This window comes from Mesoplodon mirus (genome assembly GCF_964341445.2).
Source record: "Mesoplodon mirus genome assembly, chromosome: 2".
In the NCBI taxonomy this organism is placed as follows: Eukaryota; Metazoa; Chordata; class Mammalia; order Artiodactyla; family Ziphiidae; genus Mesoplodon; species Mesoplodon mirus.
The window spans coordinates 153,684,552-153,706,232 of NC_138977.1; the positions used below are offsets into that span (position 1 = coordinate 153,684,552).

At 39.1% G+C, this 21,681-nt stretch overlaps 1 protein-coding gene across 2 annotated transcripts in view; it reads left to right on the plus strand.

Annotated features, from left to right (window-relative positions):
- Positions 1 to 21,387, plus strand: part of CFI (complement factor I) — a 38,835-nt gene extending 17,448 nt beyond the window's left edge. The window contains exons 4-15 of one of the 2 annotated variants that reach the window (XM_082637548.1): positions 898 to 1,064; positions 1,934 to 2,047; positions 2,192 to 2,302; positions 4,206 to 4,256; positions 5,843 to 5,866; positions 6,033 to 6,053; positions 8,981 to 9,016; positions 11,082 to 11,185; positions 11,357 to 11,460; positions 14,279 to 14,556; positions 19,480 to 19,584; positions 20,974 to 21,387. In XM_082637548.1, coding sequence (XP_082493674.1) covers positions 898 to 1,064; positions 1,934 to 2,047; positions 2,192 to 2,302; positions 4,206 to 4,256; positions 5,843 to 5,866; positions 6,033 to 6,053; positions 8,981 to 9,016; positions 11,082 to 11,185; positions 11,357 to 11,460; positions 14,279 to 14,556; positions 19,480 to 19,584; positions 20,974 to 21,191 — 1,333 coding nt within the window. In that variant the 3' untranslated portion in view covers positions 21,192 to 21,387. The remainder of the gene's footprint in view (positions 1 to 897; positions 1,065 to 1,933; positions 2,048 to 2,191; positions 2,303 to 4,205; positions 4,257 to 5,842; positions 5,867 to 6,032; positions 6,054 to 8,980; positions 9,017 to 11,081; positions 11,186 to 11,356; positions 11,461 to 14,278; positions 14,557 to 19,479; positions 19,585 to 20,973) is intronic. The other variant, XM_082637547.1, reaches the window with a different exon arrangement.
- Positions 21,388 to 21,681: the final 294 nt, after the last annotated feature.

Below are 21,681 nucleotides of genomic sequence, written 5' to 3' on the forward strand. Positions count from 1 at the left end.
TCTCTTTTCCCCTTTCATTGTAATTTATCTGATATTTATATTGCCATTACTGCTTAATTTTTGTTTACATTTGCCTGATGCATCTTTGCTCAACCTTTTATTTTTAACCCATTTTCCCCATTAACTTCTAGAGAAAAGCAGGGAGCAATTGAATGTTCTGGAAGAATAGCTCACTGTAACTCATCATCTCTAAGATATCGGGTCACTGAGGTAGCCTGTTAGCTACACAAATTCTGAACAAACTGAGAAGTCCAAGCAATGGCACATAGATGTCAAAATATCACTTAATACTGTCAAGACTGAATTGAGGATAGAGCTTAGCATAAAAGCAAAATGGACCTGCTAGAATCAAACTAACTGAACCTCCCTGATCCCAGGCAACAATGGGGCCAACCAGGTAAGACTTACAGTATTCGGCAGGTGAAGAGGACCCAAAAGGAAAAAATGGAAGAGCTGGGCTGACCTTTCCTGGTTTACACTTCCAAAATTCCCTGATAAAATTAATCCACTCCCTTCCTGGAGAGAAAAGGAGTTAAGCCGTAGAGAGAGGCCAAGAATGACACATCTCAGGTTGGAAAGAAAGCAGTGTGGATGAAGAGGCATTCCTCCTTAATGAGAAACAGAGGAGAGGAAACCAATATTTGTGGGTTCTTGCCATGTTTTGAACTTTGGCCAGTCAGTTTAAACTGATTGTTTTAGTTGATCTTTGCAAAACTCAGGTAGTTATATTCCCTGTTATAGGTGAAGATATTGAAGCTCAGAGAATTTAAGCATATTGCCCAATCTATCACCCATATGTAGAAAATAAGAGGAAATAGTCCTTTACCTCCTACAGTAAAGTTATAAATACAAAGTACTAATTATTCTACCTTACTGTTTCATTTATTTGATTTGCAGAGGTGCTGTTGATACTCAAAGCAGAGATCCTCATATAAATTCCACTGAATGTCTACATGTACATTGTCGAGGATTTGAGACCAGTTTGGCTGAATGTACTTTTACTAAGGGACTCACTAGCAGTTCCGAGGGTTTGGCTGGTGTGGTGTGTTACACGGGGAGTGCAGGTTAGTGGAGTACTGGCCTGATATTTTCCCTTCCTTCAAGGTTATTTATTTCACGTCAAGTCTGTAGTAAACAAACAAATTACAGATACCCTCTTGCCAGTCAAACACAATGGCAAAATCATATTTTGGGTTTTAGAGCCGAAATGGGTGCTTTTCCCCATTGTACCTTTTTTGCCATTCAAATATTACTTCTATCGAGGTTCCTATATGGGAAGTAAAGTTGCTTGACTCCCCTTTAATTCCTTGAACACATGGATTAAAGTTGATGTAGCAAACACAAGTTAATAAAACATTAGAAGAAACTCATCATCACCCTCGAGAGGTCCAACCGATTACACATTTCTTTAAAATGGTTAAGTGACCACATCTGTGCCTCAGGCAATCATTGCCACTTTTCTCCTTCATCTTGACCTTGGAATATTTTAGCCATATATACAGTATTAAAGACCAAAGCCTTTTTTGGTGCTAAAAAATAAGTACCATCAAAATGTAAACAGCACTGCCAAGTAAGCCTCAGGATGGGGGTGGGGGATAAAGTAGTAGCGTGAAAGGAATGGATGAGCACCAGAGTTCGCCAGTGTCAGCAAGGGCTCCTGATTCCCGAAACCCCTGCCCCATCTCAGCGAGCAGAGACCTCCACAATAAATGCTGGTTTTCAGAGATTATAAAAGGGCGTCCACAAGCCAGCTTTGGCATTTAGTTTCCTTATTAATCATATATACCATGTCAATACTACCACCCATACATTTTATATCATTTTTTATTTGTGCCTGGCTTTATCTTCAGGTCCCCATTGTTCCAAACATGTGATAAAGATGTCACCCACAACTCCATAGGTAAATTTCACAAAGATAATTCCTACTTTACAGTTTCTCCAGCAAACGACTCCTTTCAGTGTGTGAATGGGAAACACATTCCTCAGAAGAAGGCCTGTGATGGTGTCAATGATTGTGGAGACCAGAGTGATGAGTTGTGCTGTAAAGGTAGAAATGAATCTAGCCTTTAAGCCCTCAAAAGCATTCTTTTGACTAAGAAAGTAGAAGCAACTTTACCATTGAATTAAGATTCCATCTCATTCCATTTTAAGAATGAAAAAAAATACCCCTCTTGTATTTATGTTTGCACAGAGTGCCGAGGTGAAAGTTTTTTCTGTAAATCGGGTGTTTGTATTCCAAAGCAGTATAAGTGCAATGGTGAGGTGGACTGCATTACTGGAGAAGATGAAATTGGTTGTGAAGGTAATTTAAAGTTTCATGGTTACTTTTTTTCATTATTTGACCCAGGGGTTTTAGCAGGCTTTGTAATTATTTCCTAGAGCCAATTTGTCAATAGGGACTATAAAATGGCAATTTCATTTTTTAAAATTTTTATTGAAGTATAGTTAATTTACAATGCTGTGTTAGTTTCAGGTGTACAACACAGTGACATATATATATATATATATATATATATATATATATATATATATATTCTTTTTCAGATTCTTTTCCCTTATAGGTTATTACAAAATATTGAGTAGAGTTCCCTGTGCTATACAGTAGGTCCTTGTTAGTTATCCATTTTATATATAGTAGTGTGTATATGTTAACTCCTAATTTATCTCTCCCCCCTTCTCTTTAAAAATGGCAATTTCTAACTCAACATTCCTTCTGCGTTTATTAACTGGAATTCTATAGAGAAGAACTATTTTGTTTCCACGAAATTCAGTTCATCGTAGAAAGGCAGAATGATATTTAATTCTTTCCCTTTACTTACCAAGTTTCAAAGCAGTGAGTAGGTGCTCTTTGCTTTTTGGTGCTCATTGGAAAACCTCCAAAGGTGGAAAATATTTACTAGGTACCTACTCTGTCCCACACAGACTGACTTCTTGCTCCCGTTGATGCTTTCTGGAGGAAAAATCTCCCTAAGTTAATATATTCATTCATCTACTCAACGGATGTTTATTAAGTTCTTAATATGTGTGCCAGGTCCTGTTCCAGATGCTGGGGTTACAATAGTGAATAATATTTCAAAATCCCTGCCCCCTCATGGATCTTATATTCTAGTGGAGGAAGAGAAACAATAAAGAGAAATAAGTAAAAATATCTAGTAAAATAATAAGTACTAAGAAAAAATAAAGCAAGCAAGGAAGATATCAAATGCCCCGGGGAGGGGGGTAGCAGTAAGTTCTGAAATTTTAGGTGAGGCGGCTTGGGAAGGCTCACTCACTATATTACTTTTAGGCAAAGCGCCGAAGAAAAAGATGGAGCCAGCCATGCAGACATCTGCGGAAGAGTATTCTAGGCAGAGGCAACAGCCAGTGCAGTGTTCCTAAGACAGGACCATTCCAGTATGTTTGAGAGGCAATCAGCAAGGAGGCTAGTGTGGCGGGTGTTCCAAGTGGGGTTAGTGGGTTAAAAGACAAGCAGTGGGAGAGGTTGGAGCGGTGCTTGGGTGAAAGATCAGGGCAGATCCAGTGAGGCCTGTTAGTGAGTGAAATTGGGTCTCTAAGCAGAGGAACGGCATGATCTGACTTACATTTTAAATCAAGATTACCCTGGCTGCTGGGTGGAGAATAGGCTGTATGAGGGCGAGGGGCGAAGCAGGGCAACCAGTGAGGAAGCTACTGCAGTAATCCAGGGAAGAGATGATAGTGACTAGGATAAGTTGGTAGGAATGGAAATGATGAGAAGCAGTCAGATTCTGGATATGTTTTGAAACTAGAGCCAAAAAGATTTGCTGATAGATTGGATGGGGGTGTGAGAACAAATGAGCAGTCAAGGGCGGCTCCAGGGGCTTTGGCCTGAGAATGGAAAGGATGGAGCTGCTTTCTTCAAAGATGGGAAGGCTGCAGGAGGAGTGTGGGTCCTTGAATCCACCTCACTTATGGAATGAATCCAGTGGTGCTCTGGTAAATGTTTAACAGTTGGCTTTGAAGAGGGACAGGGACTCCCTGATCTGTAGCTTTTGCTAATTTCTGGGGAGTAAATTACTCCCACTGTGGGTGATTTCAAGCCATTGACATGATGTCACAGAACACAAACTGGGAAGTGACACAACAGCCTCTTGTGTAGTGGTAAAGTCCGTGTCAGGACACCACTGAATTACTGTTAATGGTTTATTGTAGTTTTTTGTACTCATCTTACCTTTCCTTCTCAACAGCAAACACCTTTAAAACAGGATCAAATTATTTTTACGTTCCAAATGTCCCAGGTAAAGTGCCTTACACATAAGCATTAAATGAATGTTGAAGATATGTATGGATAAGTTAATTGATATTAATTATATCATGTATAGTTGCTTGATATGCCAAGTATTTAACTTTAAAGAAATTTTGTTTAATTTTCCATTGATATCAGTTCTTAAAAGACACACATTTTAGGATTTCAAATCACGTTAATTTTTTTGAAGGGTATAAAGCAGTTGAGCAAAGTACTTTAATGTTGGTTAAATGTAGTGAAATCCTTAGTGAAGAGAGGAGAGAAAGAAATTTCAAAATATTTTTCAGGAAAGAAGACAGTGCCCTGACTTTTGCCAGTGCAGCTTGATAGCTTCCCTCACCCTCAGTTTTATTGAGATATAATTGACATACAACACTGTAGAAGTTTAAGGTGTACAGCATGAGCTTGACTCATATATTGCAAAATTATTACCAAAATAAGTTTAGTTGATATCCATCACCTCATATAGTTACAACTCTTTTTCCTTGTGATGAGAACTTTCAGGATTTACTCAAAGCAACTTTCAAGTATACCATACAGCAGTGTTAACTACCATCACCATGCTGGTGACGTCACTAGCCCCAGTGCTTATTTACCTTATAACTGCAAGTTTGTACCTTTTGACCACCTTCACCCAGTTCCCCACCTTCACCCAATCCCCTAGCCCCCAACCCCTGCCTCTGGTAGCCACAAATCTGACCTCTTTTTCTATGAGTTTGGATTTTTTAGATGCCATATATAAGTGAAACCATACAGTATTTGTCTCTCTCTGAAGCTCTACAGTTTGATTTCACCGCTTCAGTATAATAATATTTTGGGTTTCCTCTCCACCTCCTCCTCTTCTTCCCCTCTCCCTCCCTCTCCTCCTCCTCAGAATTTGTTAGTTTATCAGAAAAAAAAAAAAGAATCCTACTGCAAGGGAATAACTACAACATAAAGCTTACTCTTAGTATTAATTTCTTGAATCCGTATCAAAAATACATTTTGTCAACTGTCATTGTTACTTCAGTTTATCCATCTTTAGAGTGAGCTCTCTTTATATTTCAATAAGGATTCTAATTTTTCCCTCTCTGAGAAACAGCAAGTGAGAGCAGAGATGTGATATAAATATTTTAATATATCCATTGATCTCTCCTTTCAGGGAACAGATCAGAATCACTAAACCAAGGGAATTTTGGAGTACGCTTTAATTTCATTTATCCTTTATGAACCCACTTTTTATTAATATAACTTAAAAAGAGTAAATAAATTTTGTTTAACTATATAATAAGTCTGCTATTGGGTATGTATTCAAATATATCTAAAATACGAATCTTTTTTTAAAACTGAAGTTAAAATGATTTCCTTGTTGTGGTGAAACTGGTGTGTGTTTAAGTGTAAGATGAAACATTTGTTAAGCAGTATTAAAAATCAAAGTATTTGGTTGTGCCCACAAAAAATGGCATACTGTGGTTCCCTTTTATCTTTTTGTAAATATTAAAGTTGTTATACTATTACTGAAATATTAATGATTAGTGTATATTTAATTCAAGTGAAAATGATCTCTTTGCTACAGTGAGATTTTTGTTTTGTTTTTAGGAACTGGACATCCTGAAATTAAAGGTAAATCTATTTTTACAATAGATTTAAATAAATAAATTTTGTAAATTTATATTACAAAATTGAGAAGAAGAATAAGGTGTTCTAGCTTGAAATGGTATGCATTTTGTTTTCCAAATAAAAATTATCCTTTGCTGTGGTAATTTTTTTGTTTTTGTTCTTTTTTCAGGCACTTTACATATGGCTCAAGGTAAAAAAATTTATTAAATTCTCGAGGTATTGCAGAATTGAAACAAAATACAAGCAAGCACTGCTGTTACCTTATATTTTAAGGTAACTATTAACTGAGGATGACATAACCAGTTTTAACATTTGTTTAGGCACAGTGGCCTTTTCCCCGCAGTGTAGTAAACTTTCATTCTCACACTCCCCGTTCACAGCCTGCTAGCCAAAAACCACCCGAGGCGCATCCCCTGCACATTTCATCTCTGCCAAATACCCTTCTCTTCCTTTGCTTTTTCCCCAAAACCAAGGCAGCTCCTGAAGAAATTGTCACCAGAGAAAAGATAACATCTTTTTATGACAGGTATTTTCTTATTTACTTTTGTAATAGATATCCTGAAATCTTCCAGCTCTTTAGGGTCATCCCTTTCTTCATTATTCATATAAAATGACTACTAAAAGTTTACGGTCCTCCTTAGGGTTCCTGAGTGACTTTTATATGCTCAAGATCAGCCCTGTTCTAAATGGCAGTTTCAACTATTTCTTTGTATTCCCTCCCTCTTGTCATTTTGCCCTCCAAGGCTGCTGTCCTTTTTGTTTTGTTTTGTTTTTGTTTGTTTGTTTCCTCTTCTTCATTCCTTTTTGCCTTCCCTCCTTCTTGTCCTTCCTTCCTAGTTTCAGAACTCAGGGGCAAAGAGAAGACTTAATGATATTCCCTAGCTCATTGCACACGATCATCTCTGTCCAGGCAAGCCCCCTCTCTTGCTTTATTTATTCTCCTTTATTTCTATACCTGACTCCCATTCCCCATAAGCAACCATTTTAATGTGATTTAATGTGTATGTCTTTTTGTTTGTATACATTCTTATCCAGTGTGTACTGTCATCTTGTGAGCATACATTTGTAATTCACATAGTATTGTGTTCTAGATCTTATATTTCCTTTTTATCTTTTCACAAAGCGTTACGTTTTTAAGATCTGTCCATGTTGTGATGTTCCCATCTAATCTGTTGCTTCTAACTGCCACATGATAAAACACTGTGGTGTTCATCTTTCACAAGTGACTCTCTACCTTCTCAGTAATGGACTCTCAGCCTGCACTCACAGTGCAGTGAGTATCCTCTCCTTAAGGATGTGTGGGAGGATTTCTTTGAGACATCTAGCTGGGCCAAGAATTGTTGGGTCTTGGGGTATGCCTCTCCTTAATCTGACAAACTAGTGCCTGCTCGTTCTCTGGCAGAGTGGTCCTCACCTCCACCGACAACACCCAAGGGCTTGCCTCAAACCCACTAACGTTTAGTACTATGCAGCTTTCTAATTTTGCTTGTCTCATACTCTCAAGTGATATGGCATTGTTTATTAATTTGAATTTTTGTCGTAACCAATGATTTTGGGTTTCTCTTCATATGCATACTGGCTTTTTGAGTTTCCTCTTCCTTTTCTTTCTTCTGTCCTTTTTCCAGTTCACATCTTTTGCCTCATTTCATATTGGGGCTGCAGTCTTCTTTCTTGTTGCATTCTAGATATTAATCCATGTTCAGTTTTAGACATGCAAATACCTTCTTCCATTCTGTCACCCATCTATTAACTTTAGCCAAGATTAAAGATTAAATTTAATCTTTAAATGTTTAAATCTTTATTTAATCAAAGTCATTGATTGTTTTTCTTACGGTCTGTGCTTTTGGAGTTTTATGCTGCTCTTCTGATATCCAGTATATCTCAGCTACACTGGACTTTCCCCATCTTCCTTTGTTGAGCATTTAATATGAAGTCTTCTCTTTGGTTCATGTTGTTGCTTTTGTGAAAGCTCTGAGCAGAAAATAACCTAGATGTGTAGCATAACAGATACATGTATGTCTCTCCCAAAAAGAAATTGGGAAATCCAGTGATAAAACACAGGATTGCTGTAGCAAAGTAACATTGTCCCTCTGGGCTGCAACCTCATCCAAGACAGAACAACACGTTGTGGGAATTCACCTTTGGATCCTCAGGTCAAAGAACTGATGATCCTGTCCATGACTGAAATGTTCTAGGACAGTAGAGTGAAGATGGAATCATCCCATATAACTTCAAGCAAAGGTCTCAGAGAAAAAAAGGAAGAAGAGAGAATGTGTTTCTGTTTTTCTTTTTGTTTAACTTTTGACTTCTGCATCCCAGATGATTAATAATAACTATGCCTAACACTGAAACCAATTAAACATTGCATGACCCCTGTTAAGAGGTGCCTTATTATATATAGAAAATGAGAAGACCCTTTTTAATGTCAGCTCAGGACTATTTCGGTCAGTGTCTATAACTGCTCCCTACCTTATATAAAGACCTGGCAGGGCTTCCCTGATGGCGCAGTCATTGAGAATCTGCCTGCTAATGCAGGGGACACGGGTTCGAGCCCTGGTCTGGCAAGATCCCACATGCCGCGGAGCAACTGGGCCCGTGAGCCACAACTACTGAGCCTGCGCGTCTGGAGCCTGTGCTCCACAACAAGAGAGGCCGCGATAGTGAGAGGCCTGCGCACCGCAATGAAGAGTGGCCCCCGTTTGCCTCAACTAAAGAAAGCCCTCGCACAGAAGCAAAGACCCAACACAGCCAAAAATAAATTAATAAATTAATAAATTTTAAAAAAAGACCTTGCAAATGCAGAGTTGAAAGAGATGCTTTTCTTCTCTGAACCAGGCATTTCGCCTGCTCTAAATGCAGAACTCTGCAGCACCATAGTCTAACCATTCACTTGTGCCAACAGACACCTGTAGTTTGTGCCTGAAAATTTTCTTACGTAGTTCATCTTGAGCCTTCACAATTACCTAGCTATAGAAAGGAAATAAGATTTTGTACTGTCCTTTTTAAAGGTAGGACAAGGTTTAGACAGATAATTATTATCAAAGTTTAAATGATTTTAATGATTTAATTCTTACTATAAACACAATATTAAACATTGGCACTTTTGTTTGATTATAGAAGAAACAGAAATGTTGACTGCTGATATGGATGCAGGTAAGTTAGCATTATTCTTTTTTACTGGTGCTTCACTGGTTAAATTTGCATTTTTTTTTTTTTTTTTTTTTTCTTTTTGCGGTATGCGGGCCTCTCACTGCTGTGGACTCTCCCGTTGCGGAGCACAGGCTCCGGATGCGCAGGCCCAGCGGCCATGGCTCACGGGCCCAGCCGCTCCGCGGCACATGGGATCCTCCCAGACCGGGGCACGAACCCGCATCCCCTGCATCGGCAGGCGGACTCTCAACCACTGCGCCACCAGGGAGGCCCTAAATTTGCATTTTAATGTCATTTGCGTGTGTGTATGTATGCATATATGTAATATAATTTATTCAAGCAGCAATTACCTTTGATATCAACTTAAATAGAAAAAAATAACATTACTACTTTCCTTATCATTTTTAAGAAAAACAAGCATAAATGCTTCTTGAGAACTGCTTTTAAAATGGGTTAATTCATATGGCTAGTTTTGAAATGAAAACAACACTCTAGTCCTACAAAATATTTTTCTATTTGTTATGAGATTTGTTAGGTCAGTTTTGTCAAAAACAACCAGATTTCAAGTGTGACCCAGGGCATACATTTTGAAATAGAAAAATAATAGATTTTAATTGAATAAACCTGCTCTTTTGCAATATTTTAAACCATGATAGCAGGAGGTCTGTGAAGATCTGTATCTTGGCCAGTTCTGCACTGAGGGCCAAATTCAATTAAAGTATTAAGTTTCTGGGAAGACAGTAATTGATAAGAGCTTTTGAGTCAGACTGACTTGTATTAAATCCTGACTCAGTTATCTGTTAGTTGTGTGACCTTAGGTGAGTAACAATCTCAAATGCAAATTAGGAATGAAGTATCTCCCTATTTTAGGAGGTTTAAAAACTGAAGTTCATGTAAGACTCCCTTCCAATTGCCAGGCCCAAAAACTATCAACAATTTTTTAAAAATCAGGCAATGAGTGAAAGATTTAGATCTCAAAGCTACAGATATCAGTTAGAGGGATTTCCAACAAAGGCCCTTTATTTTCTACTCAAGGTAACATTAATTTTCAGGTACTACCCAAGCTGGTTTCATAGTCCTCAAATGATGGGGTCCCTCTTCTTTCAAAGGTCCAAGCAGAAATTTAAAATTTATCATCACACTCTTCCCCCAACACAGTTCTTAGGATGGATGGGACTCCCCCCAAAATCTTTTATCCACATTTGTTCACAACTTCTCTCCCTTGAGGACCTACCTCCTTCTTATATGTTCAAAGTAGTTGAGAGTGATATTAATTTTTCTTTCTCATTTGGGATTGCAGAAATTTTTGTGACATGATAAAATAGAGCGAGAGAATAAGAAGAGCATCTTATACTTTTACTTTCTTCCTTTGTCATGAATTATCTTGCAAATTCATGTCTTAAGCCTTGCTCTACCATGTCTCGCAGTGACAAACGTGCCTTGTCTGAGTGCTCACAGAGGAAGGAAATATCATCACATGTCAAGTGGCTAAAAACACAGCCCCCCTCCCAGCCCACTGCTCCTGGATTGTCGAGGGGTTCCTGGCACATTACCTCTCAGGGTTAATATGATGATTAAGTGATATAAACTATATACAAAGTACTTAGCATGGGGCCTGACAGAAAGTACTCAACATTAACATCATTAATGTTAATATTATTGAAAAGAGTCCCATATAAACAGCCTCTAGAAAGTAAAAACTATGAAAGTAAGAAGCTGGAGTTCTGCATGTGACCCCCATCCTGAACTGTCATGGTAGTAATGCCTGGGCATGTGGCTTCTCTTATCTTCCAGAGGCTGGTAAATGTTTAACCCCTCAGGCAGCCTCTTTCTGCCACTAGTCCACCTTGGGCAGAACTTCAGAGAATCAAGCCAATTTTAATATTAAGCCAGAATTTTTAAACAAGGTGAATAGCACAGTTTAGCATCCAAAATAATTTACTAATGAATCTGGCCTGTTTCATATTAATTGTGACTCTGCTGTTTTTATGGCATAGATAATCAAGAAGTTTGCCCAGAAGGTAATGGTTTCAAAATCATAATGATACAATCTCTTCCTTTCTTAAAGAAAGAAAATGGATAAAATCGTTTTTCCCTAAACTGTCCTGTGGAGTTAAAAACAGCGTGCACATTCGAAGGAAACGAGTCGTAGGAGGAAAGCCAGCAAAAGTGGTAAACCCGCACAAAAAGTTATAATGTCACTTCCCAGGAACAGCCCAAGTTTGAAAAAATAAAGGTGGAGGTGGAATGTGGTAATTACAAGAGACTGAGAGTCTTGCAATGGAAATATCTTTGAGCCATCTGTCTGGGAGGATGGCAGTGACCACACAAATGTCTTTACAGGGAGACTTCCCATGGCAGGTGGCAATTAAGGAAGGTGAGAAAATCAACTGTGGAGGAATTTATATCGGTGGCTGTTGGATTCTGACTGCTGCACATTGTGTCAGGTAAAAAAACATCTCCAGTAGATGTTGGATTTCCTGAAACAATGAAGTTAGGTAATAGAGATTGTGGCAGGTGATAAATAAAAACATATATAAGAAAAATAATTGACAAGTTCCACTCTATTATCTGCTAAACGCCCTCTGGTATTCATGATTGGGATCCCAGAGGCAAATTCCCCAGAACCCACTGTGTTCCCCTCACACCAAACTGTTGATCCCAGCTGGCAAGGGCAGATCAAACCTGTATGTACCAAGTTATTTCACTTGGATCATTTGCATGGATCAAGGTCAGCTTGGAGAACAGGTTCAGAATTCTGCCCTCAGTCATGACCTTTAGAATGAATGAAACACCATTTATTGAGCACCTCTTACAGACCAGATACTGTGTCCAGCACTTTCATATATGTTATTTTGTTTTAATAGTCTTAACAGTCCTAAGAGGTAAATATTATTCCTCCCATTTTCTAGATATGCAGACTGAGACTAGAAGTTATATAAGTTGGCTAAAGCAACACTACAAGTCAGTTGCAGAGCCAGGGTAAAATCAAGTTCAATGTATCTGACAGTAACTTAGATGAAGGCCTGCTTAGAAAATCTGCAGATGACCCAAAGTTGAGAGAGATAGGAAATCTGTTGAATGACACCCATAAAAATCCTCATGGATTGGAGCAATGCACCAACTCTAATTTCGTCCTTCTGAATGACCCTTTTCTCTTGGCTTCTGTTACAGAACACTCTCCTGGTTTTCTACCTACCTCTTTGGTCACACCTTCTCTGCCTTCTTTGCAGCTTCCTCCTCCAGTGACTGAACATTATTGCTTACGTGAAATACCTGAGTTCCTCAAGGTGTATCCTGGCTTTCTCTTCTCTTCTTACTTCTTTTTCCTAAAATTATCTGTACTTTAAAATACCACCGTATGCTGACACAACGATATTTCCAGCCTAGACCTCTTCTCCAACCCTGACCCTACAGTATACTGACTATCTTGGCTCTATCAGAAGTAAATCAAACTCAAAAGGTCTAAGACCGAGCTCATGATATGCCCCTTCCCCCAGGTATGGTCCTGACCCAGTGTTCCCTGTCTTAGCAAATGACAGCACCATTCATCTAGCTACACGGGGCAGAAATCTAAAAATCTTCACACTTCACTCCCTCAACCCTACCATAGCTCAGCCAGTATGTCACCAACTCCAGATGACATCTTTAATTTCCAATTATTTAATTCTCGAAACTTCTTTCCGTCTCCACTATTACCCTGCTCCCACCTGTCTCCTGGATTATACCAACCATTTCTGAATTGGCTTACCCACAGTCACTCTGCCCAGCACTGCCCTCATCTATCCATTGCCTACTGTGCAGCAAGAGTAGTAGTTCCATACCTGGTTTTGACCACTTCCCACTTAAAATCCAACAGCTTTGCATTCCCCTTGGGATAAAAAACTAAACAAAATGTTTAACACAGTTCATTAGGCCCCAAGCGATGTGACCCCTATTTACCTTTGCCGATCTCGTCTTGCCCCACAGCGTCACTTCTTGCCCCTATTCCACCTGCTCTGGCCTTCTTTCCATTATTCAAGTGTACCTTGCTCCCTGCTGCAAAGAGACCTTCACATATGGTTTCCCATGCCTGAAAGCATCTTTCCTACCTTGTTTCCCTAGTTAGTGCTGCTCATTATTCAGATCTCAGCTCAATCCTCACGTCCTCAGAGAACCTTCCCCCACTCCCTAAAGTCTAAGCCCTCCTGATATGTTCTCAGAACCCATGTGCTGTGAGTTCCTCGAATACATATCTTCACTGGTGTGATTATCCATTTAATGCTGCATCCTTTCCTAGACCCTGGGTTCCATGAAAGCAGGAACTATTTCCGATTTGCTCATTTCTGCATCCCAGTGGCTAACACCGTGCCTGGTAATAGTAGGTACACACTAAATATTTGTTAAGTAAATTGAATGGATCAACAGTTAAACGTTAAACAATATTCAGGACCTCTGATCCTGAAAAACAACCAAAAGTAATATGAAACACAGCATTCTTGGAATTCTCAGTTTAAATAAAAGCATCCTGAACACTCATTAGTTCCTAGGAGATCACTGTTTAACTGTAAGGTGATTCCCTGAGAAAGTGATGGTAGACACCCAATTTGCTGGAAACCACGAGGTGAAAACTGATATGAAAATAGAGTGAGGCATTGGGACAGGCAATATTTAGCCCATTCACCATTTCAACCAAATTCTAAAACAGCTGCTGTGTTCCAGGTATAATACTCAACACAGGCATCTATCTATAGATGATAAGACCCTATCTTTGACTTCAGGTAGCAGAAACAGGAAGAAAGTCTTGTGAGCAAATAAATACAATGCAAAGTTAGGATGAAGTCAGTTTTAAAGGTCAGAATGATGACTGTTGTGGTCTTCACCCTGGGAATCTCTGGGGTTCTGTGCTCTGACTCCCTATTTCCTCAAGCATATTTCTTGCTAGATGCTCTCTGGTCTCTGCTTAAACACCTTCAGTGCCGGTGCTCTTACTTCAGAGGCAGCCAACTCATTCTACTTCTGGCATATCTGGTAGTTAGTAAGATCTTTATGTCCCTAATATTGAGCAGTTAGATGATATTCCTCTCTTCATTTACCCACGGACTTTAATTCTGTCCTAAGAAAATTTAATTGCACTGCTACATGACAGCAAAGATAAAAAAAAAATCTGGGAAAATGAAAAACTTCCTTAAAAAGGGAGAATTTAAGATGAAGCATCAGAAGTCCAATTTATATTGTTGTTTTTTGTTCTCAATATATTTATTTCCCTTTTCCTTTCTGTTACAGAATCAGCAAAATTCGTCGTTACCAAATATGGACATCATTTACAGACTTGTTAAAACCTGACTCTCAGATAGCTGTTCAGTTGGTAAATCAAATTATTATCCACGATAAGTACAGTGGAGCCACCTACCAAAATGACATAGCTTTGATTGAAATGAAAAAACACCCACGCCGAAAAGAATGTGTGTTGCCTCATTCCGTCCCTGCCTGTGTCCCCTGGTCTCCCTATCTATTTCAACCTAATGATAAATGCATCATTTCTGGCTGGGGACGAGAAAAAGGTATGTTTTACAGTTTGTTAATCAGAATCCAGGGGCTGAAAAATGAATAGGAATAGAAATGCATAGGAGCTAATCTCCTAGTGTTCAGAAAGAAACATTGCATCAAATCCAGAAAAGTGAATGTCCAGCCAAGGCCAGCTCATGGGCATAGGACCTGTGTGGCTGCCCATGGGCTCTGGGCACCAAAGAGCCTTGTGCTTGGTGTACTGCTCTATTGTCACCATCAAGAAATTCTTAATAATTTTTGCAGGGGCCCCACCTCACATTTTCAATTTTCATTTGGTTCTGCAAATTATGTAATTGATCCTGACCTCGAGTTTCAAAGGATACCTATACTCTGTGATATAGAATGTACATTGAGGGGTAACCATTCACCAAGAAAAAAATAGAGTGATGGGGGATATACAGCATGGACTTTCTGGATTTTTTGGAATGATATGGATGAAAGATAGAAAGGTTTTCAAAGGGATAGTCATAGTATATGCTGAGTCAGTGATCTCACAACCCTTCAGCTCTCTCCGCTGCCCTCCCCTATTCTCCATGCCTCACACCTCCACATCCCACAAAGAGAAAGAGAACATAAAGAATTCATTCTTTGAGCTTCTAAGAAGACCTGAGGTGAAAATTCATATGAATACGAGATGTAGACTCTTAGGGACAAATTATTAGCAAGACATGCTAAATTGGAGATAGATTAGAATTAATTTAGGCAATGCTTTTCCCTTCGTCTCAAAGTCAGCCTAGAAATTTAGCTTCCTTTTGACCTCTTAAACTCTCTTTATAAATAACTTCACTGCATTGGTCTAATAGACTCCTATTCCAACACATTCTTTATAATTGCCATATTGAAAAGTATAAAATATGCATGTAAATGAACCTGGATTTGTGGTATGTTTGAATACCCAAGATTTACAAAATACTAAAATTTTATTAGTAATTAATTCATCCAGAAAGTATTATGTCCTTATATTCGTTCTTTTTTTTTTGAATTAAATTTTTTATTGGAGTATAGTTGATTTACAATATTGTGTGAATTTCTGCCATACAGCAAAGTGAATCAGTTATACATATACATATATCCACTCTTTTTTTAGATTCTATTCCTGTATGGGTCATTACAGAGTATTGAATAGAATTTTCTGTGTTATACATTAGGTTCTTGCTAGATATCTATTTTATATATAGTAGACTTTATATGTCTACTATGTCATATGTCAATCCCAATCCCCCGATTTATCCCTCCCCCCCCTTTTCCCCTTGGTATCCATAAATTATGGTTATATGTCAATCCCAATCTCCCAGTTTATCCACCCCCTCCCCTTTCCCCTTGGTAACCATAAGTTTGTTTTCTACATCTGTGACTCAATTTCTGTTTTGTAAATAGGTTCATTTGTACCATTTTTTTAGATTCCACATATAAGCAATATCATGTGACATTTGTCTTTGTCTCACTTACTTCACTCAGTATGACAATCTCTAGGTCCATCCATGTTGTTGCAAATGACATTATTTCATTCTTTTTATGGCTGAGTAATATTCCATTGTATATATGTACCACATCTTCTTTATCCATTCCTCTGTCTATGGACATTTAGGTTGCTTCCATGTCCTGGCTATTGTAAATAATGCTACAATGAACACCTCCTGCATGTATTCTTTCGAATTATGGTTTTCATTGGATATGCCTAGGAGTGGGATTGCTGGATCATATGGTAGCTCTATTTTTCACATTTTTAAGCGATCTCCATACTGTTCTCCATAGTGGCTGTACCAATTTTTATTCTCACCAACAGTACAAGAGGTTTCCCTTTTCTCCACACCCTCTCCAGCATTTGTTGTTTGTAGATTCTTTGATGATGGCCATTCTAACTGGTGTGAGGTGATACCTCATTGTAGTTTCAATTTGCATTTCTCTAATAATTAGTGATATGGAGCATCTTCTCATGTGCCTCTTGGCTGTTTGTTTTTTTAATATCAACATTTTAATATTTTATGTTCTTTTATTTTGGCTGCACCTTGTGGCTTGTGGGATCTTAGTTCCCCAACCAGTGATTGAACCCCGGCCTTTGGCAGTGACAGAGCAGAGTCCTAACCACTGGCCAGCCAGGGAATTCCATGTTCTGTTTTTTAAAAACCTTTATTATGTACATTCACATGTACTCACAAAAGTAGAGATAAAAGTAAAATAAACCTACCTTTCCTCACGCAGTTTTCACAGTTATCAATATTCCACCATTCTTGTGTTAGCTCCCTGAATTGATCACAGTCACACTAGGATAATTAGGAAAGTTTATTCATAAAGGAGTTAATAACAAAGATGTAGGTGGGAGGTTGGGGAACCGCAAGGGCTATGCAGGAACCCAGGACTAACAATACCAGAACTGAGACCTTTCCTGGATCTGAAGGTATAAGGTGAAGGAGAAATTACCAGAAGGGGAAAGAGTCTTAAGTAAAGCAGGCTACCTTGAGAGAAGTAATGGCCTTGGGTTGAAGGTTATAGCCAGCTCCAATCTCACTATCCTCTCTCCTTCCCTCCTTCCCTCCTTCCCTTCTGCTGGAGTCCTCTGCTGGAAAGCAGCTGGAAACCAGAGGTGAAGGCATTCCTATCGAGGCAATCCCTCCAGCTCAGGCTCTCAGGGCAGAGGGCAGGGCACTGAAGGGTGGAGAAAGGATCCAAAAGACAAATCAGGAGCTTTTCAACATATTCCCCCACATGCACTTACTTTTTCCTGCAGCATATCAAATCAAATCCCAGCTATCATGTAATTTTACCCATGAATACTCCAGTATACATCTTTACCAGGTAAGGACTTAAAAAACAAAAACAAAACCACAACACCCTTCATACCCAACAAAATAAAAATGATTCCATAATATCATCTAATAACCAGCTGTGTTGAATGTGCCTTAATTATTGACAAAAAATTTTTACAATCAGATTATTTCCATTGGGATCAAAACAAAGTCCACACATTGCATTCAGTGGCTATTTTTCTTAAATCTCTTTGAATCTAGAACAGTTACCTCTTCCTTTCATTTAAAACGTATTTATTTTAAATGAAACTGAGTCATTCTTATTTTAGAATTTCCACACCTTGAGTTTGGATGATCGTATCCTTGATGTGGCATTTAACATGTGCTTCTATTCCATGTATTTTCTATAAACTAGTAGATATACTCTTATGCACTGATTTATTTATTAATCAAATGTGATTCTACACATTTATTGAGCCCTTTCTGTGAGTGCAAGATAGTAAGGCTAAAGTGCTAAGATCTCACTGATGAAAAATATGAACCCAGCCAACAAACAAGAGGTGCTGAGGCTACAAAGTGGGATGGCAAAGGCCAGCTCTCAAGGGACTTACAGTACAGAGGCACCATCAGACGTGAATGCCATCTCCAGACAGCAGAACGTGACAGAGGCTTCAAGAAGCATACAAAACAAGAGTTCAGGGGAGGAAGCAACCTCCTGAGTCTTAAAAATCTCTCACATGTTACAAGAGCTCCCAGTTTTTGGAGGTTTATCCTGAGTTAGGGGAAATAATAAATTACTAATTTTTTTTTTTTTTTTTTTTTTTTTTTTTGCGGTACACGGGCCTCTCACTGTGGTGGCCTCTCCCGTTGCGGAGCACAGGCTCCAGACGCGCAGGCCCAGCGGCCATGGCTCACGGGCCCAGCCGCTCCGCGGCATGTGGGATCCTCCCGGACCGGGGCACGAACCCGTGTCCCCTGCATCGGCAGGCGGACTCTCAACCACTGCGCCACCAGGGAAACCCAATTACTAATTTTTGAAAAGCTGTTATCCTGAATAAGGTAGTCATCTTAAGACTAACTTGAAGTAGGACTTGACGGAGAGAAAAACTCTTTCCTGATTTGCTACATACATTGGTGGATTTGTTTCTTCCTCTGCTTCCCAGAAGAGAAGAATATTAGTCCTACAGTTAACTACTACGTGCTCAATACACTGCTAGGGTCTGTGGCGGTGTCCTCTCAGGATAAGCAAGAGGTGTCTGTCCCCAGGTAGTTTAGAGATTAATTGAGGAGCCATGTCATTTGGCATAAAATATTTAGTGTATAATAGAATTACTGAGTTCCTGCATTAATTACATAAATATTTATTAAGTAACTGCTTTGTGCTAGCATGAGGCTGGGTGCTGGTGCAGCAGTGAATTTATCAGGCCTAGCCCCTGCCCTCTTAGAGCACATAAAAATTGCTGCAACCTGGGAGAGAGGAAGAGGGGAGACAGGGCAAAAATTCACTCCTTGTACCTGAGACATCTCACCCTGTGTTCTTAGGTTTTTCTCATCTTCCCTGGACTGTCAATCAGCAACAGCACCTGGTCTTTCTCTTTCCCTGGACCAAGTTCAAGTCGCAAATCTGTGACTTAAAAGGAAAGGAAATCCTAAATCCTCTTTCAATCACTTTCAGATCATTTAGGAGATAGAGCTCCTCACAGAAACAAAAACACATAGATACTGGTAACTTCATATGTATTTCCTTCATCTTAAATTCTTATATTAAAAAGTTGTTTGCACTCTAACCAGCACTTTCAAGGAAATAAGGGACTATAAGAAGACAGGAGCTATTTACGTAAGCTGATAACAGATTCCTAGCCATCCCCCAGCCCTGCCACTGGACTCAGTGATCAGAGTGGAATAGTCTATCCTATTCATCTCACAGTACCCAGGCCAGACGTTCAATAATGCCCCTTGACTATTTTTAGAAAGACAATTCTAGAAACTGGGGATACCATCAGTTGTATGACTAAGTTTGCTAATCAATTATCCTCAAAAGTTTGCATATGTATTAAAGAAAATATATATTCTTATATGTTCCTAATGGTTTACTAAATTATGAAAGTAAATACTTAGAGTTCTCATTTGTAACTTCAAAATGTCTACTTGCTTTCTCTCTTTGTTTAGATAACCAAAAAGTCTATTCACTTAAGTGGGGTGAAGTTCGCCTAATAGCAAACTGCTCTAAGTTCTACCCAGATCGCTACTTTGAAAAAGAAATGGAGTGTGCAGGTAAGCACTGAGTGGCTTCTCAGAGATGTCTCTCTATACGCACTAACCAAACATGTGTTTCCTCCCCACTGAGTCACCCCCTTTATCTGGGCCTCCAACTCTTAACTTTGGCCTCTGGCTATTGCATCATCAAACTTTTTCAGTCCCTTTCCCTCAGCTCAAGTTCCACCATCTGATACCAAGAGGAAAAATCTTCCTTAAGCCATTATGCAGCAGTCTAGCAAGGTGATTAAGAGCACAGCCTCTGGAACCAGACTGCCTGGGTTTACATTTCGGTTTTTACCAATTACTACATGTGTGACCTTGAGCAAGTTTCCTCACCTGCAACCTTGGTGATCTTAATAGATGAGGAAAGTGAGATGCAGAGCAGTTATATAAGTTGCCCAAGTCTTACACACAAGAAGTGGTATATTCGGAATCAAAACCCAGATTTCTAAGTAAAAATCCAGACAATCTCATTTCAAATGCGTCCAGTTGGAAGTAAATTCTCCCTCCTCAGAAATCCCTTTATGCTTCCCACAATATCTTCCACTCTCTCCTTTAAGATCACAGAGATGTTACTGCCACTACCTAACACAACTACAGCAGTCCCGACTTTTGTTGGTGACCCAAAGGCAGGGTACCAGCCAGGGTAGTGCATTTAGGACACTTTATTGAAACCATTTATAAATAGTGGGTTATAGAAAAAGGCAGTTATTGACCTCCTATAACTTCTTGGATACAGTGATTTAAAATTTTAGAAAGTCATAAGAAGAAAGTATACAGGCCATTTCCTGTGCCCTCCCATCTTAAAATGGAGTTCAGGATTACAGAGGACAAAAGGAGAGAATAGCACAAAATCTACCAAAGGGCAATAGCACCGTTAAGAGGACAAGGTCTGGCTGCCTGGGTTCAAGTCCAGGCTCTGCCACTTATTAGCTGTATGACCTGAGACAAGTTAATTAACCTCTTTGTGTCTTGTCTCATCTTAAAATAGGGATAATAATGATACTTCTCTCATAGGGTTGTGCTGAGGATTAAAACAATGAATGACGAATACATATTAAGCACTCAATGATCACTAGGTACTTCTATTATTTTCCCACTCAGCCTTTGGTGCTACTTTCAGGTTGCTATCTCATCATAGTATATGCTTCCACAAAGTAGAGGAAGCAGGGGGAGACTTTGCTAAACTTGGAGAATGAGTAGAAGACACAGCATTTCCCAACCTGCACCTCTACAAGTCCGTGGGCCCCGCTCTGTAAGGGAGCGCACGTGTTATTGCCTGTTAGGAAAGTGTAAGAAAGTCAGTGTCAGTACAGGCATTGGTGGAAGAGGCAGGAAATCTGCATGGCAGCCTTGACAAATGGAAGTAAATGTGTGATTTTCTTTTTCCTTGGTCTTTCTCAGGTACAGATGATGGTTCTATTGATGCCTGTAAAGGGGACTCTGGAGGCCCCTTAGTCTGTAAGGACGCCAACAATGTGACTTATGTTTGGGGTGTTGTGAGTTGGGGTGAAAACTGCGGGAATTCAGAGTTCCCAGGCGTTTACACAAAAGTGGCCAATTATTTTGACTGGATTAGTCTTCATGTAGGAAGGTCTCTTATTTCTCAGCACAATGTATAAAAAACTGTGCTCTCTCTCTTCTTTCTACACTTTTTCTCTCAGGAGTTACATTTTAATTGAAATGATACTGCATAAGTAGTATCTCTTCATGGAAAAAAATAAAGGCAATTTTATTGGACATTTTTTAAAGGTCTCTACAAAGTTTATGCCATTTTGGAATTCTGTACAATTCTCAAATAAAAATTCTAGTCAAGCATACATATTTTATTTATTACAAAATGTGATTAAATGATCTCTTCATACAGGAGTGCTGTATTGACTGTATTAAAGGTTTAGCTAGTTGGATTGGCTTCACATAAGCCTGGTTCAAACCCCAACCCTACCACCTACTCCTTGCTTGGCCCTGGTCAATTTATTCTCTTTTTTGTGTCTCATTTTGCACTTTTAAAGTGGAAACTGGAATTTTGAGAAAATGAAACTGCATACTAAAGGAAAATATTTGACATAATACCCATCACAGGGAAATAACAGACCTCACAACTCTTGTCCC